The sequence below is a fragment of the Accipiter gentilis genome, chromosome 5 (genome assembly GCF_929443795.1).
Source record: "Accipiter gentilis chromosome 5, bAccGen1.1, whole genome shotgun sequence".
NCBI classification, from domain to species: Eukaryota; Metazoa; Chordata; class Aves; order Accipitriformes; family Accipitridae; genus Astur; species Astur gentilis.
In genome coordinates, this window is record NC_064884.1 from 24,876,582 (window position 1) to 24,904,470 (window position 27,889).

General features: G+C 41.9%; 1 protein-coding gene across 1 annotated transcript in view; it reads right to left on the bottom strand.

Annotated features, from left to right (window-relative positions):
• The window catches only part of SGK1 (serum/glucocorticoid regulated kinase 1), a 79,036-nt gene that overhangs the window by 48,917 nt on the left and 2,230 nt on the right, over window positions 1–27,889 (bottom strand). The window contains exon 2 of the mRNA XM_049800204.1: window positions 3,752–3,967. Coding sequence (XP_049656161.1) covers window positions 3,752–3,967 — 216 coding nt within the window. The remainder of the gene's footprint in view (window positions 1–3,751; window positions 3,968–27,889) is intronic.

Here is a 27,889-nt window from a genome sequence, read left to right on the forward strand (position 1 = left end):
TGGGTACATTTTTTTCAGCATTCCTCATCTCTGAAGCAAGACTTGAAATATAGTAAAGTGCTAAAATCTGAGTGAAATCAGGAGCTTTCCTATACACAGGAGCTTTGAATGGATTTTAATAGTAAAATAAATTCCTGCTATTGAACTAATCACATGATCCGAAAGTGTTTTTGAGAATAACTATCTTCCAATAAGCTGCAAAGGATTTGTCCAAAAAGGTGGCAGCACTGAATTCCCTGCAGCCCTAAGCAAGACTTTCCCAATGCTCCTTCACAAAAGACGCCAGACAGGGATGTACTGCGGTGGGTGGAGGAAGACGGGGCAATTCCTGCAGCAGCCTTCATCTCTTTTCCACCACCAGCCCCACAGCAGTGACAAGAGAGGGTGAAGAGACCAAAACCCTTTGCCAGACCCACCATATCGCATCTGATGTGGGGACAGATACCTTCTGGGGCTGGTGGGGCTCAGTGCCCCCCGCTCAGCATCCATGAGCACCCAGTCACGGAGCGGTGGCCGTGCCCAACACACAGAGATGCTCCCAGCAATTTAAAATCACGTTGCTGTATGGAGTAAACACATTAGTTTGCTCTTTCCCTCCTCTTTTCCCTTAGCTACAGGCAGCGTGGGGTTTTTGTTTAGCTTTGGAAAGAAAAGATAGCTCTAAACATTCAGGGCTTTGGTCTACTAGATAGGGATGTGTCCGTGGCACTTCAGGACAAATGCCAGCTGATAGATAGGGCAATAGGAGCTTTTTACACAAAGAAGAAAGAACAGAACAAGCCTTGAACATAGCTGTTGGCTCTGTTTGAGAAAAAAAGAAGATATTTTGAGCTCACTAACAAGGTCCCTTATCTTTTGCTTATTTACAGAAAGGTCTGAAACAAGGGCATAACAATACAGTGTAAGTGGCATATACAGATCACGGAGAGTATGAAGGATTTTTGTGTGTGTGTACGTGAGTATGATTTACCTCTAATAACCCAGCTTGGTAAACCCTCACCTGAGAGATTTAAATCACCCCCGATTTTCACCATGTTCCCCTCTCCCCATTTAGTAGACTGCTAAGCAGGTCTAAATGGTGGTTTGCACACCCTTTCAAAACCAGCTTATTTACATGTAGTATTCATTGTACAGTGCAGCAATTTGTTTTGAAAGGGAATTTACCCTTCTCATCAAGCCAGTGAGTTTTATGCAACCTGAGGTATGTAGATAGACATGGAAAAGCAAGGAATGGTTATTGTAAATCATTACCCTGGCAGTGGTCCAAAGCCCTTAGGGCGTCAGCTGTTACACTGGTAGAGCAGATATAAGCTTCCATAGAACTAATCCATGTTGGTTACAAAACCCAATAATACACCTATGTAAGTTAGTCTTGTGAAAATGAGCATGGTTTTCTGGCAGTGCTTGAAAATTATCTAGTCCACTGTATACAATGCAGACAAAAATGTCATAAGAATGTAGTGATAATACACTACCATACAAATAATAGAGGAGACTTAGTAGAGGTTATATCAGTAATCATTTATAAACTCCAGCTGACACATGCCTGAATAGAAAAGCCTGGGAGGTGGAAATGGAAGCATATCATAAGAAAAAATCTCATTATTTAAAATACTTTCATTTTCAATATAATCTTATTTACGTTAAGACAATTTTTAAAGACTCCACTACATAATTACCATCACAGTAAACAAGCCATAGTGATTTTTTTCCCTGGTTTTGTGTTGGAAATAAGAATAGAAGTACAGACAAGTGTTCCCGTGGGTGATGTGGTTTAATCAGATTGTTTTTTATAAGGCCTTTTTCAAACTGATCAGAATAGCCTGAAACATGTCAGAGAAAGCTTATTGCCTAGAACAAGCCTTTAATGATATTTCACAGCTGATTTCTTCATGAATTAATTTGCCCTTGAGCAAAAGGACAGGGTCAGTAGGAACCTTGTACGTGTTGGTGTGGTGCCTAGCACAAAGGAACTATAATCACTGAACCAGCACCTGGCTGCAGTATTGAAATCAACAGAGAAGGAAGACTAATGGGGAGAAAGGGACAAGAATTAGCCAGGAGAGACAACTGGCACACCCCAAGCTCCCTGCTGGCTTAACAGAGATGACATTCCCTTCTCCTTGAAATACGGACTGTCTCTGTTCAAGTTCATTGCTTTAAAGTGAAGGGAGTTATCTCACATTTATGCAGCTCGTGCCATTTGTAACCCCTGAACAGAATCTCACCCAGCAACTCTCTTTAAGCCTGGAAAAGATCAGACATGGAGCTCCTTCAGCCTTTATTATTAAAAGCTTCCTGCCTGGTTTTACTGTAGAGAAAGAGGCAGTGACCTTACATTTAATCACATCAAAGACTCTGTGCTTTAACTTGCTTAAAAGACTCCTTATGCAGGATAGCTTTATCCAAGGCGTCTTTCGCCAGATGATGTTATTTTTAAAGCAGCATGCAAAATACCCCTCTTGCTGCAGACTCCAGCTGCTGAGTAAGCAGCCTCTCCACTGCCTGCAGTAAGGAGACTGAGGGAGAGGTCTGGGGGAATCTGTGTTCAGCCAAATCTATCCCATATGCATGTAAAACCGAATGGAAATCAGTCGTGAGGCCCTGCAGCTGTATAGGAGTACATGTGATTTACGGCAAGGCAACGGATTTGCAGAATCCTCCGTTCTTTGGTGCTTTCATTTTTTAATGCTTCAGCCTGAGCAAAGATAATCTTCTTAATGAAGTAAAATGGAGGAGTAATTAGCCTCTCTGCTCATGCATATGTTTCACCAAAATGTCTTTGCTGGGTTTCTGAATTGCACAGGACTTCCATTTTTACCTGCTGTTTGACTTTCCCTGTTTAAAAATGCAGCAGATGTAGCATGAAAAAATGTTTCTGCTGTGAGCTGTGTGCTAAGGCTCTGATAAATGCCTTGTCACATTTGCTCTGCTTTGTACTTGGAAAGATTCTTATTTGTTTGCTTTTATGTTTCTACAACTCTCTCCTTTCTTTTGTGCACTGTTTCCAGGCAGGCATGGTTCTGCCAGGGAAGATGGGCTCTGAGCAAAACCTGCTGTTCTGCATTTGGCTTTTCTCCACAGGGATTAGGTGGAGCTGAACGATGAAGGAAAGGTCTGAAGTCTGCCTCAGACCATTTCATCTCAGACCCTTACAGCTTTGCCACCTTCACATCTGCGTGCAACTGCCCAGCACTATATGCAGAATGATGTTGTCATTTATAACCTACCAGCACGACTCCAGGCAAACCAGGGTTTCCCTTCTGCTTAAAAGACCCACTGAATTGTTCACCTCCAGCTCAGGAAACTCCCTGAGCCAAATTCTTATTTGTAAAGAGAAAGCTAGATGTGGTTTGTGGGGGGAAGAAGGTGGTCTTGTAATTGTGGGACAGAAGGGAAAAAATTAACAAGTCCTGGTCCTTCTCATTATCTTGGAGGGATAACATCTCCTCTTTGCACCTTAGTTTCTGTAAAACAGGGAAATACTCCTTAGTGTTACTACTGATCTGTTCAAATACTGAGAGACTACATCACAGCACTTTTGTGAAGAACCCTTTGCTCCTCATGCTGTCCATGGGTATCAAAGTTCAAGGTAGAAAGCAGAGCCCAGATGCGCACAACAGCCTTGGTCAGCAGAGTTTCAGATTTTGGAGAATGCCCTGTCTCCAAGGGAAGCACAATCTTGTAAGTACAGACCCGTTATCAGTGTGAAACATGTAAACAAAGCATGGGGGAGGAAAGAGCGGCTTACTTTGCTGCTTCTCTGGCTCTCCCAGGAGCAGGACTCGGCCTCCTGAGGAGCGATCCCTCGTTGGAAAGGGTGGTCGCTCAGGCAGGTCTGGCACAGCGGAGTCTCGAGCTCCGAATCCCCTGGAGGTAAATGCATCACAGTGGACGCCGGGTATTTGAGGCTGGCATGTGGGTGCTTTTCAACGCTGACCATCGGGCTCTTAATCCACCTTCGTACCTGCTGACACAGAAAGAGGTTATGGACTCTCTTTGCTTTATGACAGCGGCTGGGATGGTGCAGCAGGGTTTCTGATGCAGATAAAGACACAGATTAGGGAAAATAATCAGATACCATATAGGGTCAGGATCAGTTTTCTACAGGAGAAGGTACTAGGCCATGTGAGGGTGTATGTGTGAACACACACCATAGCCAGGCTGTTTATGCTGAGAATCATTTGCTGCTTTGTGCAAGTCTGCTATAAGTTTATCCACAATACAAAGTTTTCAGGCTTTACAAAGATATTAAAATATACAGTACTGCTAAGAAGAGAAAGACAACTACCCAAAGCAAGTACTCCCAGCCTAGACAGCTCAATTTCCCCCTGTGGAGAGAAAGCAGGCTGTTTTTGCACGTATACAATCGTAACACTATCAGCTTTCTGCAGTCCTTTTTCAACAGCAATAACTCTTGTTTCATCTCTGACTTCATATACTATCTCGGCAGTTTCTGTGCCTCCTGTCACTGGATTCAAGAGTCACTTTCTCATGTTGACCTGCCCCGAATTTTGACCCTGACTCCTCTAATCTGCCTTTCCCTGACTCCTTGCCTCTGCAGCTCCCCGGCTAGGAGCTGGTATGGTACACTACAGCAGGAAGGACACTATTTATGAGCATGATACACTATGCTGGCAGGGCATGATGTCAGCCTTGTGTGCTTTGTTTGCTCTTCCCTTCACTTCTCTGACTGTCTGTTTTCTGCCATGTGAATCAAAAGTATTGGATTTTCCAACATGGTAAGTGAGGAGTCAGAGACCTTTCTGAGCTCTTTTTCCAAGTCATTTCGTACTCTGAAAGCAAAGAGCCCACTATGTGAGTTGTGCTATATTTGCACTCAATCTGATCAAAACTGTTTCACTTGAATGCGAAGGATAGATAGGAACATATCAGGATACGTTTTACCAGCCCGGAGGGGGAAGGCTGAGACAGCCAGAGCTGACCGCCCAACCACCCTCCTATTGACACGAGGCAATCTCTTTGCTCTGGGAGCTGAATCTCCCGTCCGGGCAGGGGAGTGGGGCAGGGCTGCAAGGACTCACTCTGGGGTGCACAGCCCTCATCTCCCTCTGCTTCTGCAGGGGTAAGCCAGAAAAAGCACTTGGCCTCAGCATTGCCATGCTTCATTAGGAGATGATATTTGCCATTAGAGGATACTTTACATCAGGAAAATAAACATTTTACGTTACATTAGTCATAAGCATGATGCCAAGTGTTTGATTAACAGTGGAAGTCTATTTCGAAGCAACTGGTTACCAGGATGACAAATGATAAACAAACAGAATGAAATATATCTAACCAGCCTTCTGCTGGTGACTCCTCCGTGAACGATACACCCGCAATTGCCCTGCTGTGCTGACCCGCCGGAAATCTCAAGGTTAGGAAAATTTCTCTTCCCTCTCTATGGAAACCAAGCAAATAGATGTTCTTCTGTGGACAAATGACCCACTTCCCACTGCATTCCCCATTTGAATTTTTTCACAACATCAGTTCATGTGGATGACATTAGCTCCTACTTCCATGCTCTGGAGCATCTCTGAAACGTCAGCCCCCCTTTTGCTCACTATAGTTCTTGGATGTTGTAGCTGGCAGGTGCCATGTCTGCGTGCTTTTGTACAAATTTTGCAGAATTGAAACTCAAGTGCTTAAAGTACTGCAGAATCATTTTTCCAGGACGTTGAAACCATATATGTTTTTTATTGAACTTCTCTGCTTTTATAATTCCTAAATTCCCTACTAGTGCAGAGAGATTGTTGGCTCACCATTTTCCTTATCCAGACTTTTTTAGCGTCAGGTTGGTGGGTTGAAGTTGTAGGGGGAGGGGTTATTTTTTTCAGATTTCATTTCAATAAACATATTTTGAAACTGATCTTTTGACTTTGGCAGATTTTAAACACATTTATTTTTGCCAAGCATAATGGATTCTATGATTATTAAGCACATCATTAAATATATTACTCTCCCCAAGTAAATTCATGGTTGTGTGTCTTGATCTAATTCCAGAACTTGGCATGTTGAAAAGAATAATTATATTTCTGGTCAAAAAACCATGCTTGATTTTCCAGTGTAGCTTTATTATGGGAAGCATACAATGTATTTATTGTGACTCTGAGAGGAGTAAATGACTGTTGATTTTGTCCTTTTTAAGTTAGGCCTGGTTATCAGTTAAGTCTCTTCTGACCTGGTTCTGCCTTTCTTCCTTGATGTCCTGCATCTTCAGTCATATCATTATGGGTGCACACAGTGCAGAACTGTGCATGAAAGAAGAACCAAACTGACAGCATAGAGGGGCCTGGGCTGCAATGACCTGCAGGTTCAGTTTTTCTTAAAAATTCAAGGGACGTGTCCCAGCCTTTTGCTCGAGACTGCTCTATTGCATACAGAATCAACTCGAGCAGGAATTTAAATGCAAATCTGGGTTTGAGGTTTCATTAAGACTGAATGATGTGTGGTTTTATGATTTCAAATTCAGGGCATTTGCAGTGACACAGTTGAACAATGATTTATAGTGTAGCTTCACCTGTTGTTTCACTCTCTTGTGTTTCCATTTACAGATCTCTAGCCTGCCTGTGTATTAAGAAACATTCAAAATGTGAACTGAGTACTCCTGATACAGCAAAATCTGTCTGTATCAGATGATATTGTGGCTGTACGTTTCAATGGCAATGAAATATACATTCAGCAGAATAATGATCATAAAAATTATCCACTAGTGCTTTACCTTGTGTGAAAGAAAGTAACAGGGTGTGCATTTTATGAAGTTGCACACACCCAAGTGTAGGTGGCATCTTCTGGCTCTAGCATTAGCAAGTGGTTCTTGAGTTCAGGGTGAATCCTAAATAATTTTTTGTACTATTGTTTATTCCAGGCTGACTCCTGGTTTTACCTCAGGTACACACAGGTACATTTTCTCTGACTGACATTTTGTTGCTTAAAAAATGTTGGATTAAACTGATGTTTTCACATGATAGGTCCATATTATTTATACGTTGCAGCCTGTACTGAGAGATGAAGAAGTAGTATGATTACGAACACTGGTCTGGCCATGTTGTTGTTCTGTTTAATGCAACAGGGTTTTGGGGAAACTAAGCTGGGAAAATTTCAGGAGCATCCAGCTTTGAGATTGAATGGACTAGCAGGATATTTCTTTTAAAAAGGTTGGAACCAGTTCAAATAGGTTAGCACACCCACAGTTCAAATGCACTGGCAGCGAAAAGGTTTGAAACAATTCTAGCTTTCCTTCATTGGATCGGGCAAAGTTCAGGTTCATATATGTCCAGCCACGTCTGCCTCAGACCAGGATGCTGTGCTGACTCAGCGAAATACACATAACATTTCAATAAACTTAACTGAGTCACTCTGAAAAGTAATATATAATCTACAAACGTCAATAGAAACCCGAGACCTGCATAGCTAAGCCCAGGGAAGTTGTTTTTCTTCTTTCTGAAGTCTTTGCCTCCAACCGAGGCGCCAAGCCGGAGCTCTGTGCCGCCTGCCCGCGCGCCCAGACCTGCCCGGCGGCCGCTCGAGGGGAGCAAAGCAGGGGCTGCCACTTCAGCGGGTGCCAACGCACTACCTCAAGAGCCGGCGTGTTTGTTATGTTTAGAACTTGCCTACATGGATGTGTTAATGTCCGCTGGCCCAAGCACGAATTAGGCAAATACACACTCAACCCTTGTGTGGATGGCTTGGTTCAGAATTAAGATGGGCTTAATTCATTCTGTAGCTATTTGCTTCATTTATCCAAGGTAAAATTTCAGGTTTTATTCTGAATTGAAAAGTTCATCAGGACTTTAATGATATTTAACTAATCTCCTCTAATTTAATATCTTCGGCTGATTCAGACTAATGTCCTTCAGCATCCCTCTGTAGCCAAACCCTATGTTTGCCTTTTGAAATTCATAGATAACGCAGAGTAACATGCACAGAAGAGTCTGGTAATTGGTAAGAATACTCTGAGTGGAAAATGAAATGATTCACCACTGACTTTCAACATGTATTCCTATCCAAAACCATTGGAAATATTGATTTGAAACTGGAAGTATGAATTGGCAGCCCCTCCGTAGCAGCAAGGCCAAGAGCAGACTTCTGAAGAAAAACAACTTCCCTGGGCTTAGCTATGCAGGTCTTGGGTTTCTATTGACGTTTGTAGATTATATATTACTTTTCAGAGTGACTCAGTTAAGTTTATTGAAATGTTATGTGTATATATTAGTCATTGAATTGTAAGTCTACACTATAGGTTTTTGCCTAGCTTTAACCGACTTCAAAGATTTTTGCGTATTTAATATTTACATTTACACTAGGCAAGTGCCTTAGATCTATAGCTCTGTTTGACTTGGGCTATCTTAAATGTCACTAAAGATTTCAAAGTGCAAAGCTTCATTTCTTTTGAATTCACTTCCACTAAAAGAACTCCCACAGTGAATTGCACAAAAAAAGGAAAAAAATTTTGAAGAAATTTCTCACAGTTTCTTCCCTGACTGACGAAGACAGATTACCAAGGAGGAGATGATAGTTTGTTATTTAGGGCATTGTATGATTCTCAAATACCACAGGGCTACGAGCATCATTCTTCATGGTGGTGTAAGATGTATTTGATTATTCAACTACATTATTTTTTTATTCTTACCATGATATCCATCTACCAGTAAATAAACTAGACCCTACTCCTAGCTGCAGGAAGCAATTCTGTTCTGAACTGCTTCTGAAGATTTCCGTACTTTCATTTCCAAAGCAAGGTTCTTTAAACTCCCCAGACAACTTCATTCACTGTTACAGAGTATAAGCAGCTGACTCTTTAAGTGTGTCTGAAATAATCCGCATAGGACTGAGCAGAACAAAAAGAGCTCCCCATTTCTCTTGCCCCATCCTGACTATAGTTTCCTTATGTCTTTTTTCTCATCAGCAACACATACCTTCTAGAAATTGCTCCTACTACATGCCTGTTTTGGGGTGCCCAACAGTTTCTGGCTAAGCTATAACTGCATTTATGAGATTCACTCATTCTTTGAAGGTATGGCCTCATAGGCCTGTGCAGATGGACACGAGTCTGCTTTGCTGGTGGTGTGAGCTGAGCAGCTGCCAGGCAGCCGTAGTGCAGTAGCTGCACGTCAGCATCCCGTCATGCTCAGGGCTAGTGTCTCTTGCTGCTCTCGAAGGCTGAGCAAGGGACCATCTGTACTCATCCATGCAGACAGGCTTGAGGTTTGTCAAATGTTGCCTTACTGCTATTAGCTAGAATTTGATTCAAAATGTTTCAGGGAACCCTTGCCTTGCCTTGTTTGGGTAGAAAAAATTCAAATTTTCAAGTCAAATGACGTTTTATTTTTTTAGCCTTGAGATAGAACAATTTGTTTGGAACAAATGCAGTCAGCTTCACACTCACCGACCTGTATGGCTGGGAATAAACTGAAGTATACCTCTCCACCCTGTCACGTTTTAGGATTTTTTTGTACTTCTGATTTTGTCGGACCACCAAAGGACCTTTGCAGCTAGTCAAAGTTGTTAGGTATTTCTCATATTTCTTGCAATGACCACAGAAAAAATTGACAAATGTTTTCCCCATTCTTTAAGATAAGTGAGTTCAAAGGAGTGTTGCACACCCTTCTAGTACATAGCCATCTGTCACTAATCCTAAACTAAACTGAAATGCGACTGTTCCTAGAGAATAGCTTTAAATACCCTTTTCCCAAGCATGGCCTATAACATTGCTGAAAGGTGCACAAGTATTATTTTTTTTAAAGGCCTTTTATTTTCTGACTCTTGTTTGCTCTAGTTCCTTTGTTTGCTTTACTTTCTAAAAACATGATATCCAACAGTGATAATCACTCAGACTAGAAAATTGCCAGATGTGATTAAATGAGATTTGCCAAGTTCCAGGGTTTTTTTTCCACTCCTGGCTTTTCCTCTTATGTAATAGCAAACAGATACGGCTTTTAATTTCATATGGCTCAGTTGTCAATGGCATCAGTAGACTCAGCACATTTTATACTTTAGTCAGGTATTCATAAGCCAGTCCCCATCACTGTAATCATAAGCAATACTTTCCATGAGAGAAACACCAGCCTGTTCTGCAGGGCCACTACTGATGCAGATGTGGCTTTTGCTGGAGGGGAGCAGGTGCCAATGGCACCAGGGGCCATCCTGGGATGTCGTCCCCGGCTTTGGAGACTCTGGAAAGCCCAGTGCTTCTCAGGGCACCGACAAGCTTGTTTCCTGGCTTCCTAGCTTAAGGTTTGACTCTAAAGAGTGCTGAATACACTGGAGAGGAAAAGGTGCCTTATGCAGGGACCTGATGTCTTGCAGGATTAGGCCCTTTGTGGCTGTGAGAGTCACTTTACAGCACTAAGTCCCAGTGCCTGCTGCAGACTACTGATTTTAGTAGCATTTAGCAGTATAGCATGAAGATGCATATTCTGGAGCCATAAATATTAATGTGAAAGAAGGAGGGCATAAGTTTGTAGACAAATTTGATAGGCCATTAGATATCTAAAGTTGCAAACATTTCCTGAGGGCTGAGGGTAAACTGGATGCTGGAATGGCTTAAGGGAAACTGTGGAAAACTGCTTGGAGGTCCAATATTATCAGCCAGTCCTCAGTGAAACATCACACCCATCAGCACAACAATATCAAATTTAATCTGATGGCCTGTGCAACCATATGCTCTGTACGGCAGCATTTTCTTCCTCTGAAACTTTGGACAGGCTTTTTTCTGGTTTTGTGCGAGATTGGATTAAACCACACTGCGCTTGAACTCTACTGTACTTAAATTTCCTTTCTTTCTGACTGTTCCTGTTCGCATCAGTTTACGGGTTTTCATGGCTCTCAGTCAGCTCCTATTTACTCTACATGTTGCATTGCAAAGTCTCTGGATATTCATTTCCCTACTAGACAGTATCAAATACCTCGACTGTGATCTAGGTCAGTGCATGTGTGCGTGTCTCTGTGTGTGTGTGTGTGTGTGTGTGTGTTGCTTCTGCCTCCCAGTGATACAAAATGTACTTTTCTCCTTCTCTTATTGCAGTTCATCCGATCTGTTCTTTCCTTTTCCTGGCGTTATCTAATTGCACCTCGACCAGGATTTGAATTTTCATCCATTATGTAAACCCTAGGTGGACACGGAGCTCTTGGAATCATCTCCCCTGCAGCCTTGAGGGCAACTGTCAGGAAACCTATTTAAATTACAATTAGGGAGATTACAGAATGAAAAGCTCCATTGTTCAAACTGTATACAGTCATCTACTTAAATGAAAAGTGGTAAATGAGAGGCAGGCTGATTAATGCCCAGACTGAGATATATCACTACTCTCTAGCTGGCTTCGACATTTAATTTGTCATGTCCCATGGGAAATGCAGCACAGCAAAAGAATCAGTTTGTCAAATCACCTCAAGCTATTTTTTCCCCTCCAGAGCCCTGAGACACATCACTTTGTTGATTAATAATCACATTTTATTTTAAAAATGAAAGTGAAGGGCAACTCACTGCGTAGTCATCATTTGCCGCTTTCTCTGCAAGCCGAGAAGCTGCTTGCTAAAAAGCAGGCTGAGGCCAAATAACAGAGCACATTGTTTCGACCCAGGCCTGGATGAACATTGCCTGGATTCACGGAGTTCAGCCCTCCAAGTGTGCCAGGAGAAAGGTTGCCTGCATGTGAGGGAGATCCGGGGAAGGATGAATCGGCCACAGCTCGGGATGGAGGGGTGCAGGGAATGACGACGTTCTTTACAGGAGCCCCAGCACACTTCGGTCACGGGCACTGGGGATTGCAAGATAGGGGAGCGCAATGCTGGCTGCGACAGGACTCCTGCAAGCCCTAGGGAAATACGTGCCAGTTGTCTGGGGTTCAGTTTCTCCCCCCATCCTTCTCTTCCTTTGCTGTTTCATCAGAAATTCTTTAATCTTTGTGGAGAGCCTCCACCTTTGAGTCTGCCTGCAAGTGTGACTCTAATAAATGGCACAAAGAAGAGCACATGAACATTTATGTGATGGTCTTAACTTGATGCCTTTCACAATCTTCCTGGCATCCCAGCAATTGCATGAACCATAAGGGTTGGATTAAAGGATTGATCTATCCTAGATGGCGGGGGGGGGAGGGGGCGGATTATTTGGAATGTGTAATAATCCACCTTCTCCATCTGCCTCCAGCGAGATGGATTTATGCTGTACAGCCATTGGGCAAACTGGTCTGGTCCATCACTCCACCAAACTCAATGCATAGTTCCCCTTCTTCTCATGTCTCCAGGTTTCCTCCCATAGAAACCAGTGCACAGGTAGGAGGACACAGTTGTCCCAGCATGACAAGGGACTGGGGCAATACCTGAGTCTGAGGGCTGGGAAGTGTTTGTGGGTCCCCCAGAGCCAGGTACACTTCTGGTTCATGCTGAGAATTTGACGATTCCTGTGCCACATCTCTGGTCAGGTCCATTGTGTTGTGGTGAGCATCTCAGGGCTTTTGTCATGGTTTTTAATCAGTACTTTATCGCTATTTACACACACACACACACACACTCTCTCTCTCTCTCTCTCACTTTCCTACACCAAAGTATTTCACTTGCTGTAACGGCATCTGGCAGAAATCAAATGTATCTAAGAGGAAGCATAGTAAATGTTTCTATATTTGTTGTTGTCATCAGTTGCAGTGTTAACACTTGAAGTAAATAAGGCAGATTTTTATGATCTTAAGCGTGAATGACAGGTCTCCAGGCCACAGCAGCAAGTCAGCAAAGGCGAGATTCTTAAAAAAAATACCTCAGCATGTGACTGCAGTCAGGCACCAATCCCAAAAGATGATGGGTATCAAAATGACTTGAGGAATTTGGGATCCTCTAAGTACAGATTTAAATATTGCTGCTGAACAAGTCTCATCCATGTAAGTCAAGGCATGAAGAGCAGCAGAAAATTTAGGCACACCAGTAATGCCAATAACGAGTGTTAATGAGCACACAGACAACTGCCTGGCTGATTTTCCTGTTCCAGTTGATGGGAAAGCTCTTGCCAACTCCAGTGGTGCAGGAGAAAGTCTGTAAATCCCACATCTCACATTGATAGCTAAATTAGCTTTTGCTGTGCTGATTTGTTTGAAATGTGGCACAAAAAAAATCTAAACAACTGAACAGGCACCACTTAGGGTTTTCCTCTCTTCCTTCCTCCCATGTTGTCCTTGATAACAGTTGTTAGTCTCATGGGATTCTTTTCTCTGTGAATAAATAAATAACTCATGTGATGGAATCAGGTAAGAGCTCTTGGATCAATTGTAAGCACTGATGGCACTTGTTTCTACAGGAGATGAGACAATAGATTCATTGTCCACACTGGTGTATAAACACCCTCTCTTTGACTATTATGTCAAAGAGGAAAACAAAACAAAATGGGGTTTATTGTGTATATGCAAGTCTAATCTTTTCAGGCTACCAAGTTAAAAGTGCTTTTCATCTAGATCAAATAAAAACAACATGAACAATACAACCCCAAATCCTATCCAAATAGTCCGAGGCTGCTCGCTCCTGCCTTCTCTTCTCTATTCTCTTACATTATGTGAGCAAAGCTAATTGCCAGTAAACCTAGGCAACGTTTATTTTAACTCCTGCTATGATAAACACCACATCCCACATCTATTCGTCAAAGCCTCAAAGCAGTCTGCAGGGTACTGTGAGCATGTGAGCCAGACACAGGAGCCAGGGAATTCATGTTCAGATGTGGATGGGTTGCAAAGGTAGCTGAATGAAAAAAGCCCAAGCAAAACAAAGGTATCTCACTGTACTTTTTCTCCCTTCCAGTTTTCTGACGCAATAATTATTTTGCTATTTTGCGTCCTTCGGTAGTGTGGGCTAAAACATCACAGCATTATAAAGCTTATCTGCAGTAGAAGAATAATGGCTGCAGTGGCAGAACACAAAGGATGACTGGATACAGCACCAAGTCCCATTCAGTAGTCATCCTTAGCTATTCAGTCAAAAGCTTCATACTGTTCAGAGCAGTGAAGCACACTTTGTGCGGTCTGAAATTAATAACTTTCCTTATTCCTAACTTGAGCCTGATACTGCGCTTCACTAATCTCCTTTTGATTTGGCAGAAGGTGACCCTTGTAATCTTTTATATAGTATTGCATACTAGCCTAATTTTTTATTGATCTTTAAGGCAGCCAGGAACATTAGAGGAGCTGATTTAGGGTGCCCAGTCCTTCTGGCCCTGTGAGACAGACATGCCAAAACATTCACAGAGCTGCGAGACAGACTATATACCTCCGAAATCTGCAATCTTCCTGGAGCGGCTCCAGGTGAGAGATGGCAGTGGTTTTTCACAGGTCAGCTCCTTTGCAAGGCAAGGCTGGGCTGGGACCTGGCAGCAGGGACCTGGCAGCCCGTGCAGGCTCACCTCACCTGCAGTGTGGCATGGCAGTGCCGTGGGGGAGGCTGGCACAGCCCTGGCCAGGAGCCCCACTTGAGCACTCAGGAGCTCTGGGGTGGTCCTCTCATCCAGCAGACCTCTGGGTAACACAGGCAAGAGAAATGCCGTTGTTCTGCAGCTCCTGAGTCAAAGGAGACATGTTTGCACAAAGGCATGTCTTCCAGGAAAATATTCACCATTTCTCTTCCTAGCTTCTTCCAGCGGCCAATTTGCCTTTGCTGTTGAGTTGCTAAGAATACTGTCCGAGGAGAAACAGAAAGCCCTGATCACTCAAATTAGCCATTTTTAAATGGTAACCCAGCTGAGATGCTGCATGTGGCAGTGTGTGAGGCACCGATACATTTCAACCAGGATTTAAAAGGTTATTTTATTCTGAGCCACACAAGAACTTATGTCTTAAACCACCATCTTCAGTGGGGATTAAAGCTAGGAGAAGGTTTTATAATTTGAGTGCTTTGACAAATTAATCCAGTGCCAAATGTGACCAATTCTTTTAAGATCTTTCATTGATTTTTCATCTTATTTTTTCCCAGCAAGGATGATAAAAATGAACTTATGGGGAGCGGCATCACTTGATACATACCCTGTCACTATAGGAAAACATATGGTCCTGAATAATTTGAAAAGAAAACATACATCTTCCTGTAGCAATTGCACAGAGTGAAAGTAAAACTCCTTAATACAAGAGACTCTTGTGAGGTTAACATTTGCTGGTTAATGATTCAAAACTTTCTGTGCATGACATTCTTTTAAGATATGTAATGCAATCTAGCTCAGTCTGTCTGGAAGGTGGACCTAACGTTTATAACATTTTCGGCTCCCAAAGCTTCGAGCAACATTTATTTCAAGTGCCATGAGGAGAAAACTCTTATTTTCTAGTTACATTTCAGTCTACTTTTAAATTTGTTTGAATTTTTACCAAGCTTCCCCTTGCTCTGTGGAGACTAGATGCCTCATCCACTTGAGGAATAGGCCTTAGAGTCCTCCTTGGAGAGTGGGAAATGACTCAATGCTTCAAAAACAAAACAGCAAACACAAGATGAACTAACAAATGTGAAACCCCATCCCGTTGCAATTTCATCACCTATAAAACTGCAGCTGTTTCAATTTGTGAAACCAAGCAATTTCTCCTGCACCTGTCAAACCTGCCTGGCATTTCAATAAATTGTTCCATGTGTTGGTTTTGCTCATGTTTTAACATAGCTTGAGAAATATGGTCTTTAAAAGGGCTAAGTACAGACAAAAAGTAGAGTTAATCAGAGTAAAGCCACATTTTCAAACTGCCAGCCATAAACAGTCATTCATATGTATAAAAGAAATAAAAGTTCTTCAGTGAAAAATGTAGTAACAGATGCAAACCAGACACACTCAAGAAGTACGAGACAAGGGAGGCTTTCTTTCTGCCGTTTTACATTATTTCCCTTCTTAGCTTAGTATTTTTCCAGGGGCACGCTCACACACAGGAAACATACTGCCCAGCACTTTTATTCCTCGTGGTCTTCACTTTATTACAAGACGACAGCAATAAAGATCTTTGTTTTAGAAGCACAAGCTGAAGTGTAAGTCACCAATACTGACTTACCAGCTTGAGGGCTGGAGGGTCCCATATGTGAAAGTTGTTGGTTTTTGGGAAGTCTGTGACTGAAACAGCTTGTTTTGAGTCTCTTATTCCACATACTTGGTTGTGTGTGGGTTTTCTTTTGCCTAATTCTTGCAGAAAAATATATTCTGAAGTCATTTCGGGTAAAAGCTCTTGGAAGCTAATGCATTTTTCCTCTGAGCGAGCCAAAATTTTTTGAGGGTTCGAGGCTGATCCGGTTAAACAATGACTATGACGTCAGAGAAAAGTATCTGCTGTTGAAAATACCCTGCAGGTAGGAGGATTTACCTGGTTTCAGTTTGGTGTGTAAATCCTTTTGCAGGGCTCCTACTCACCCATGTAAATTACTGTGTCAATGAATAAGTGAAATAGAGGAAGAGGTACTGCTTTGCTTAAAGAATTCCCTTCATTTAAAGCAAAAAAGAAATTGAAGAAGGGAAGTAGAAGGAGGAAATGCCTGAGACAGACAACTTAGCCAGGTTTTTAAATGGGCTGAATAATTTTTCTAGTAATGTGACCATGAAATAAGGGAAATCAGACCACAGTCTAATGTTGTGGACTTAGCCAGTGACTCCTTTGCTAAAAGCAACAATTTCAAAAGCAGCAAATGCACCAAACTCTTGGCTCCTTGGAGTCCCTGCAACTCGCTCCACTCACTGGCAGTGTGGAGAGCTGGGGCGCGTGGCACACCTGTCTTCCATTAACCTGCTAGGGCAAGGGGACTGATTTTTAGGTGGTATACCTCGACCGGAGAAACCCAACATGGGTGTCTGGATCCCATATTAATGCACAGATCTGCAGAGATATTTGGGTGCAGAAGCTGCTGGGGTTTTCCAAAGCTTACGTAAGTTCCTCCAAGAGCTTCATAAAGCGCAGTGCTAGGCTGGACTGTCTAGCAGCTTGCGATGGAGAAGCAGCATTCTCTCCCTTAATCTCTGTAGAGGCCTATTCAGTGCACAGGCTACTAAATGGGGAAGGTCCAGGTAGGTTAAGCCTTGGAGAGAAAAAAGGGAGAAGTATGATGAACAGAAGAAATTTGGTGAAAAGAAGAAGATTTATTTATATATTTAACTTCTGGATAACTGCCAGCGTGCCTGGAACTATACAGAAAGAGAACCTCATCAGGCTTTTCTCATATCTAATTACAGCTCTTTCAGGCTTAGTAAATACTGAATAATTGGGGGGTGGAATGAACAATCTCAGAGTAGCTCAGCTCTTTTTTCCCTTCAGCATTTCTTAATTAATCTTAAATAGAGAAGGAAAGAATTTATTTAGTCCAGGCAAGATATCCCAGAGCAGTCACCTTTGCTCCCTCAGCACTGTACTCAGAAGTGCAGCACAAAAGAAGAGCCATAAAAAATAAAGAGACTTTTGAATCTGAAATGAGACCTGTTCCTCTCACAGGGGGCTGCTGGAGGGTGTATGCATGGAAACTGCAGGCTTAGGAAGGAATGGGCACTAATGGACACTTTTGACAACGTGAATCAAATCTCACAGTCTCCTTATCAAAAGCAGATCTCCCGTCTCCTTCAAGTGCATCGTAACTCCTGATATTATGCACTGGGGAGACACTGTCAAACTGAAATGCAGGAGCTAAAACAGAAGTGTCAGGGCCAGGATAATGAATGAAGACTCTAAGTCCCCTCCTGACGACTGCGTTGCTTCTTGCCTGTCCCTCTCTCCAAGGGGCTTGGTGGTGTCAGAGGCCTTGAGCTAAGACATGATTCTGTCTGACATGCTGCATGAAATATTATACCTAAAACAACCATTAAAAAAAAATAAAATTAAGAGAGGCTTATGCATCCTTTTTTCTTTTAGTCAGGCAGTGACGTAGCACAGAACTTGTCTGTCCACATCATCTTGTGTGGGAATATGGGCTTGTTCAAATAAAAATAGAGACCTGGTATAGAAATGCTTATGTTGTGGCATCAAAACTCACCCTGTTTCATGGGGCAGGAAGAGAAGTGATGATAAAACAACATATACCTGTATATACACACACACACACATATAAATGTATGTATGGTGTATGTTAACATCCATGTACATATACCATTATGCATATATCTTGCGGCCTTTGGAAAAATTCAGTGAGCTGTTTTTTTTGTCTGGAAATATTTTGGGAAGTGCAGAAAAAAATCTTCAAGACTAACTGCAGAACTTCAGTAGAAAACACTGAGGATGCTACTCGGTTGCCTTGATGGGACCCAAAAGATGGGCCTACCCTAAATCTGGCAGATCTGTTCCCAGTCTTCTCATATAGTTTGACTGAACTGTAAGTCAGTGCATGAGGATTTATAATGGGGTCTGTTCTTTTTTTAAAAATGACACATGCACAAATTCCACTTTCACTGCATGATTGTTCTAAAGTGGAGAAAACCCTTGGCCGAGGATGGATGGAGGAGCAGGTACCTCACATTCTCTGTACACACTTAGGCAAGTGATGGCCAGAGATTCTGCACCTAAGATCACCTCAATGCAGCCAAGGATTTGGTTGCAGTGATAACAAGCAGAGGAGACAACCAGGTATTGCCCTGGTGTCAGGATAGCAGGAAGGCCTTTTCCGCTCTACCACACAGAGATGTGTTCTGCAAAATCTATTTATTTGAGGAACCTGGTTGTTTCATTTGAAGCAGACCCAGGAAGAATGAACCAGAAAAGGAATAATGAACTTGACAGAGAAGTGACAGTGGAAATGTGAGATATGGATGAATCAAAAGCCCTGCTTTTAGAGATGCAATGGGAATACTGGCATTGTTTGGTTCTCTGAAAGTGCCAGGCTTTTAAAGCAGTATAGACAATGCTGGTCCAACCACATGCTCACCATGCTTTACTGAATGTGGAAGGGAGTACAGTTACTCGGTGTCAGATTTTGTGAGCCTGGTGACCAATAAACACTTCTGGTTGAAGGCTGCGTCTTTAGGATAAACATCCACAGGGCTGCTGAGCATTGAGCAGCATTTACGTTCATCTATTTTTGAGAGTTCAAGATTAGCCCTGACAAGTAGTCCTAAATAAAAAGGCTTGCTTATTAATTAGCTTTGTCTACTGGTTTCCCCGACAAACAAGAAATCAGGCTGCAGTCAGTGATATCACTGTAGAAAGGGACAGGGTGTCCATGGAGCAAGAGAGGTGGCAATGTGGAGGAGGGATGCAAACTGAACTCACAGCTTGGGGGCACAGCGGATGTGCTTTTCATCACACAACCAGTCTGTTGGCATAAGAGGAAAAGGCCATGCTGCTGAGCTAAAGATTGTTTGGGGTTTGGGCCCTGGGGTTGAATATGAGCTGAAATACCTGAACAGATCTCTGAAGGTACTTCTGGCAGAGGAATTAGGTAAAGCCTATTGCTTTCCTCTGCTCTACGTGTGCTCTGAACTAGTTGGTACTTTGGAATAATTAGTTCTGTATCACAGATGAGCTTGCTCACCAAAGCCAGTTCAGACCAAGATAATTGTAGCTGGGTATTTTAGGCACGTAAATAGACATGTCTTGCTCCTTTCCCAGTTGCCGTGCAATGGGGTGAGATCCTGGTTACATGGACAGGCAGCAAGTTTGATGTAACATGTAACAGAATGAAGGATTGTGAGTTTAAAAAAACAGTTGGGAAAACGTTTCAGCATTTCTTCTTGATCACAGTCTGTGGGTGATAATCCTAAGCATCTGATGAGAAGGTAAAAATCCTGAGAATCTCGATACATTTTTTTTTTTATTTCACGGACCTTTTTTCCAATAAGAGATCAGGCCTCGGTTGAGTGAACATTTAACTTTCCAGATCACGGAGATATCACTTTATTTGAGGGGTAGAGATGACAGTTTGAGCACTGTGCTCTGAATTATTATCACCATAATTGTGTTTATTATTAAAATAGTCTCCATAACCTTTAATTTCAAGGATTCTTACAGGGGAACAATAGAAGGCAATTTTACAAGAGTTCAAACAACAAATGAATCACAGTTTGTAATCGTTAGCTGCAGGTTGTAAGTTCCTAATACTGGGCATTCTCCCAGCTACATAGCTTCAGCAGCAGCATAGCCGTTAACTTTATTATAGGTTTTTATATCACAGACTGTCCTCCTCCAACATCACTTTCCATTGTCTTCTCTTCACATGCCTTTTCTTTTAGCTCTTCTTTGCATCATAGCCTAGCAGTTAGTCAGAAAGGTTTTACATAGAGGATTCCCACAGTGATTTTGTTCTCATAGCATAGAGGTTGAGACCAACACTCCAACCAGAAAAGTGGATGTTGCAATGGCTGTTCTTGTAAGGAGCACTCCTTTAAGTTGACCTTTTCGGAATGAGGAGTCCAAAGTTTTGCATGAACCAGAGTGTGTCAAACAATGACAAAATGCTTCAAAATGTCATTAATTTTAAAGCAAGAAATAAATTATTATTAATCAAATTCCAACCTACTTACAGTTAAGCTATTAAAGTTTAACAGCCTTTCATTAGATAAATGCAGGGATCTTTCAGGAAAACCAAGGATACTGAAAGAACTATATATTTTTTCACTAATCTGTGATTACTTAAAAATTTCAAGCCATTTTATTGACCTATTCTTGGGTGAAATTTTTTTGCAATACATCTACAAATTTTGTTGCTGACCTGCAGTTCAAGCATTTGGCTTAATAACCTTTTTTACTTACTTCTGCTATACACTTGAAGACCTTTAAATGCCTCAGTAAAAAGCTTACATAGGAATTGACTGAAGCAAGATGGTCTAGAAATCTCTAATAAAAACAGAGCAGGAAATAAAATAAAAGATACCTTTCCCATCTGTAGCTGCAAAAAACCCCAACTCTCTCCCAATCAGCCATACAAAAAATAATTTTGATCGCAACAACAGCCAGTGGTTTTCACTATATTATTTGTGTTCATGAAGCCTCAACTGAGATTTGAACCTGACTTGTTTAGGCAGTGTAGAAATTCAGTCTCTTTTTCTCTACCCTGAAGAGCCTGGAGTCTAGACAGTTGGCCAAAGGATTCCTGTGAAGATAGCTGAGGTGGCTTCCCAGGGTCAAACACTACACCAGAGTCAGAGTTGCAATTGGAAGTCTGTTCTCCTGAGTACTCCTTTAGCACCCAGGATTGGTGAAATGTGGCCCCTTAAAATTCTGCCTGAAAAGGTCCCAGCCCACTAGGATGCTGTAAGAGTGCTGCTGTGGGTGGGTGAGAGTGGAACTCAGGGTCATGTTCCAGCCCCATACCACATCTGTAAGCTGCTGGCAGTGGGGCAGCAGATGCAGGGTATCCCCTCCTCCTTTTAGGGTAGACTTTGAATGTTTTGAGGAAAGCCCCAATGTGTACTACCTAACTGGCAGGCACTTTCACCATGAGTAGTCCTCCAGATCTTTTCAGAAGACAACTGAACCCCCACTGCATGCTTTGTACAGTGTACAAAAATATATGGCACTGAAAAGTACAAGGAAGTAGGTTGTTGGCATCCGAACAAGTGGCCCCTTGGCAACTGAGCTGCAGCATCTGACCGCGTGCATGGCTCCTCCTCCACTGGAGCTGGGAAGTAAAATAGGTTACCGCTGGTGGTGGTGCACGTCAAATGAATGTCTGCCTACATCTACAGTAAAAAGAGGCAGCCCCTGCCCCGTGCACAGCTCACCATCTGTGCTTCTGATGTTATGCAGAAGTTTGCATGTTCAGGGTGTTGCTGGTGGGAGGCACAAGAGCAGTGAAATAAGCAGTGGGTAATGGAGCACAGTGGGCTCAGCTCAGGCTGTCACCTCTTCAGCCGTTTCCTGATGCGTCGCAGTATGGGAACAGGCTTTGGCCATGCTGGAAGACGCTTATAATACAAACATGCCCCTTGGCACTCTTGACTTTGTAGGGAAGGCAGGATCTCTATTTGTCATGCTTTTTTCTTCAGCAATTTCTTAACGAGCTGAGTAGACTGGAAATAATAGCTTTTCAAGCTTAATACAGTATCTAGAATCTTCTGGTGCCACTGCCATGTGAACGAAACTGGATCAGGCACTTCTGACCATTTGAAAAAAATTAAAAATTATTTTGGTGCCTGCATCATTAAGCTGCTTAAAACTCCTGCATAACTTCCAGCCACAGCAAACCCTACCAGATGTTTGCTGCTGCTGTTTCAAGAAAAGCAAATTTGTTTTTTTTGTTTTGTTTTGTTTTGTTTTAGTGAGGAAAAGTTACAGTAAGGGTCAGGAAAAAAAGAGTAACTTCTGTCTTGTATAATAACTTGTCTAACTGACTTAGCTACCTATTTTCTCTTTGTCCACTTATCTGTGAAATGGGAATGCTTTTTCTACCTCATCAGGATATTTTGAGACTTGGTTAATTGCTTGTAAGCTGATTTGGAAATTTGTCAGCGCAGATTCTTCAATAAACATTAAAATTTATTGCTCTCAGAGCTATTCATTGTTTTCTTACTCTCAGTATTTATTCGTCTTGCTGTAAAAGCAACTGTTGTAAATAACAACCACTAACAAATATTTTGTGATAACGTGCTATTTAGAAAAAAACTTCTGTGTTATTGATTTGATTCTGCAAGCTTCTTTTGTGGTTTTAGATCTTGCTTGTTTTTCCATTGCTTTAGCATCTCCATTTACATGTTTTTCTGCAGAGATGGTTGCTGTCCTTCCATTTTCTCCTTCTCTACACCAGCCAATTTGCTAGAAGGATATAAGCTTTCCCCTTGCTTTCAATTCTCTGATTCCTTTCTGCATGGACACGACCCTTGACCTCCCCTGAGCTTGTAACCCTCATCAAAACCATGTCTTTAATTAGTAGATAAGGTAACATATACACCAAGTTGCTCCAAATTCTTAGTCCTTCCCAGCCCCTGCAGATCATATTTATCATTCTCGCCATTTGGCAGAGGAATCACATTGAGTTTTCAGCAGACACAGCTGTCTGCTTTCTCAGTATCTCAGTTTGCATCACCTCTTCCCACATAACCAAGTCCAAATAGTCCCACATAGTCCAAAATTCTTTGTGCTGCTCTTCTTCCTGGCAGTTTCTTGCATCATGATGTTTTTCAGACAATTTGGATGTTCAGACTGAGGGTAAATGATACTGAGGCTGCTGAGCTGAGTTATGATAGCAGTGACAACGTTGCGTTTGGGGCAGGATTGCTCTAAGAATTTAACTCCAGACTCTGTAGCCTTTAAAACAGTGTTGATATTCACTTGGCAGAAGACTCAGAGATCTCATGGCTGGCCCTTCCCCAAACAGAAGCCATGCTCAACTCTGAAGGCATGTAATGAAGAAAGACGGAAGCACTTTTCAGGCTCAAGCAATATCTAATCTGATCTTGAAAGGAATGAGCCAGAGCAGGCTCTCAAAAGAACCTCCCCCCCCCCCCCCACCCCACCCTTGCTATTTCATTAGTGATGGTGGATAACAAGGACCTGAAAGTGGTACAAGAGCTGTGAGTGGGTCTGGAAAGATCCAGTCAGATTCTGAAATTTAAAAAAAAGGAGGAAAAAAGAAATCTGTTTCTCAGAAGGATTGAGATGAGATGAAAGGTAAATCTTAAGATGAATTCCGTGGTCTGCATTTTCCAGGAGGAGAGTGATGTACAGCATGGGAGAAAAAGCCTTATGGGACTATGTGTACAGAAACAAAACTTACCACATCTGAAGAGAGAGTAAATTTTAAAGGGTTCAATAGAAAATGAGATAGATAACATGCAACATGCATTTACCAGTATGCCAAACTTGCCTGGTGTCTTCCTTTGATGAGGCAAATGTGGATAATCTAATTCATATGGTCTTCAGTAACCCAGTAAGACGGCGATAATACATGGGAATTAACTAGTTAAAATGGAAAATATGAGTACTCTTACAAAAATAGTTATGAGAGAAAGGAGCTAGCTAAAAGTGTATTGACAAGAGGAAGGTTAGTACTAGAGTTGGGTTTGATACAGAACCTAGGCTTGTGCTCATAATATTTGCCAGTGACACACAGGAGACCTGCTCAGCAAAAGAGGACCAGAGTGGGAGGAGAGGAGTGGGATGGAGGTTAGAAGTGTGAGGTGGACTCCATGAGAAAGAACAGAGAAAGAGGAATATATGGATGCTTTGGCAACACCACAGAGATCTCCAGGCTAGCAAATGTGACAGCTGCCTTTGTCTGCTAGTGTTATAGGGGAAAGGAAAGTCTCTCCTAAAAGAAGAGTCTAAAAGAAGTTGTCTTATTTAGCCTAGCCAAATACAGCTGAGAGAAGAAATGACTGCTCTCTATAAACACGCCAGTGGTTATACATATGAGGGGAGGGCAAGAGCTATTTAAGTTGTTGCTTTATGTTGGTACAAGAGCAAATGGGAATAAATTGGTCAGGTATAAAATTGGGCTGAAAACGAGAGGAGAATTTCTAAATTTTCAAGCAGGGTGGTCTTCCCAAAAGTGAAAGAGACCTGTGCAATTTCAAGCAGCAGCTTCACAAATTTGTGGTAGGAATTATGAGGCATATTTAGGAAAAGAGATCAAGCTTAAAGAGTCTGGATGTGCCTTCTAGTCTTACATGTTGATGAAAGAGGAAGAAAGACGTTAGAGAAGGGAGAAAGGAATAAGAAGACTTTTCTCTCTCTTGTTCTTTTTTTTTTCTTTCCTGTTCTCTCATTCTGCTGTCATTCCTCCATCCTTCCTTATTTCTTTTCTTTTTTATTCCTTTTATTCCAAGCTTTTATACTTAAGTTTTAACAACACTCTCATGTTTTAGGTTTGAACAAGGGACTCCAAGTTGTTTTCTTGTCTAGGCATTACCAGTTTTACCCCATGAATTTTTTTCTATGTGGTAGCTGAGGAGCAAAATAGTAGCAGTGATCCTAACACAAAGCATATCTTGGCTGAATGGGAAGACAGAGGAAAACAAAGTTCTTTATGCAAAACCAGTACGTGGGCCTTAGATGCTTTCTCATCAGCTCTCATATTTTGTCCCTTGTGTTTAATTAATAGGCTTTTTCAGAAAGAGATAGACAGAAGGTGAGAAAATTATTGTTCAGTTCAATGAATGTCTGTAGCATGTTTGAAGCCTGACTGAGATATTGGGCCACCTTCATCTTAGTTACATTAAAGCCCTGTGGCAATTGTGGTCTGCAAAACTCAAGTTAAAGTCTGATAAAGGCATTTGGGATTGTGCTGGGCAAGGTTGAGTGCTTACAGCTTTGGCTGATGCCAAGAGCAGCCACAGATGCTTAGCACCTCTCCACACAGAAGAAGCGGGATGGGAAAGAAGTCTCTATTGTGGCAGAACTCTGTCTCACTTGCAGTCAGCCAGGATCCCTGTCTCTGGAAATCAACTTTAAAATTTATGTAGTTTTGTGACATTGGTCCAAGCAGCTAAGAAAAGCAGCAGTCATCCCGTATAAAGATGGCATTTTCCTAAGGTACAATCAGCTTTGGCTCTCAATTAGTTTCTTCTTGGTAAGCTCCCGATTACCCTAAAGAAAGGTAACTCCTGTCCTGAAATGGACTTCTAGATCTGTAAAAGTGGCAGAGCAGAGAGCAGCCCCCCAGCAGCAGAATCTACCAGAGGGAACATAATCTCTAGGAGGTCAGCTGGAAATACTGATTTCAAGGGCTTTCTGTATCACTAAATTACTGTAATCCTAAAAATGGTATTCAGGTAATTCTGCACTTCCCTCACCCACTCATTGCCTTGAGCTCTAATGCTGGCTCAGCTGTCATCTTCATGCATGATGATGTTTATGAGTTAGCCTCTTCGGTTTGTATATGGAGAAAGCTGCTGGTGTGTAGTGCCATAAAATATCAACCTAGAAAGGGGAAGGTCATGGTTTCCACAAGCTGCATATTTGGAAAAACTGCATATAAATAAAGATAGGGATTTTCTCTTCCTTCTTGCGCATTCACTTTAGCTTGACCTAAATTGCTAATTAATGTAAATTTTCTCAGTGAAAAAGGATTATGTATATTCTTTCCCTTATCAGGTTTCAGACTAGCAAATCCTTAATCCCTGCAATAAACTTCCTCTCTAAGACATGCCCTGTTTCTTTTTTTTTTTTTTTTCTTTTATGGGAGACAGCTATTTCTTTTCCCATTTATCAGTCATTTATCTTCTTCACATTCTGAATAATTTTGTGTTTGGTCTCGGTCCAGACCTAAGAAGGTAATGAATTTCCATGTTCACTGAGGTTACTATATCATCACCCAGTGGCACAGGCAGTCCATCATTCATCCTGCTTTAACTATGTTGGTTGTGTTGTGTTGTGTTATATGACATGGTATGTTATTTCAAGATGAGTGAGGTCATATATTGCAAAATGTTATCCAAAACTCTTTATAAGGGAGGCAAATGCAGCAGAAGAAGGCAGTGCAAATACCACAAATGCCCACTTCCCAAAACCAACTGGCGGGGATGGCAGTAGGTGGCAATGAAAGGACCCTCTGCCCTGGGTTATCATGTTGGCTGAACAGCAATAGCATATTTGCTGGTTTACCACATTCAGCAATCTTTTAAATCGGTACAGTCCAGTTCTGTGGGTAATCCTGCACAGCTCTGAAGGATGAGACCTGTGAGCCCCCCACAACAGAGGGATGTGACTTCTGCTAATTAACAAAACCTTTTAACTGAACTTTTGGAAGGTCAAAATGCTGCTAGTATATGAAAAAGAGAGATTTCCCAGCCATTTGTAGCCAAAGCAAGTCAATGGGCTATTTATATAGGTATCCAATACGCAACATCAGTGGACAGGGAAAGGGATGGTAACAAAAATGAAAGTAACTATGTGCTATGAGACGATGTCTTTTAATCTCCCAGCCTTGTCAGAAGGTGATCCTTTTACACCATGACCTAAGATTATATGAACAATGTTTTTTATAATTTATCTTCATTAGAGTAACTTCAGATTCCCTCTTTGTGCCCATATATGCCCCATCTTCTTCTGTCCCCTTCTCTTTTTAGATTTGTGTCATCATTAATTAAAAACCAATATTTAATTATTAAAATATCATCCTGATCCTGTTACGTCTCTTGCAATGAAAAAAGACAGGCATTGTAAATAATTTGGTTTTCTTCCAAACTGCGCAGGTTTTAAGCGGATGGAGTCCCTATCTGTTTGTTCCAACCCTGCCAGCAGTGAGTGCTACAGGGTATTCTGCAAAACCAATAGTTTCTATTTTCCCTTTTATTTCAATTAAGTGTGCTGCCTTTTAGTTTCAGCCATTCCTTCCTGTTCTCTGACCTCTGGACGTGATTAGCCCATACCCTGAATCATCTGACACAGCAGGCAGCATCCCAGAGGGTCAGTGCTTTGTCATCAGAGAATAAGCCAGGCTTAAAAAAAACCTGGTCCTCAAATTCAAGTCAATGTTTGAATGGACTTTCAGCCTAGTTTAAATCCACAGAGCTCTACCAGTCCTTTCTGCACTCTTGGCCAGAGCAACAAAGAGGATTGCAATTTAATGAAAACATAAGGCTCAATGGAAAATGAAAACAATGAAGGTACATCTGGTACTTTCTTCCAAAAAAATCTAACAACTGAGTTGAAAAAATAGTAGTGTTTCCTGAAATTTGGGGTGTTCTAATCTAGATTGATATGGATTTTTTTAGAATTAGACTTGAAAAGCACCTGTGCTAGAAATGTGAGCTTTTGGAGGAGACAGACACAGTGATTTTAAACTGGAGAGATTGGAGTCCCATCCCTTTTTTCATCATAGACCCTGTTGGGAATCTGGGAGCAGTACCCAGACAACAAATCTCCTTCTCTGGGTTTCAGTCACCTGTCAGTAAAGTGGGGATAGCAACACCTCACCCTGTAGCCAGGTCTGCTAGGCTCTGCAGACAAGACCTGACTCTCACTATGAATGTAGGATGCATCCAGTAGGTTGCTGGTGCTCATTATGGTGTGCTGGTGCTGTGGTGATGCAAACTGCCAAA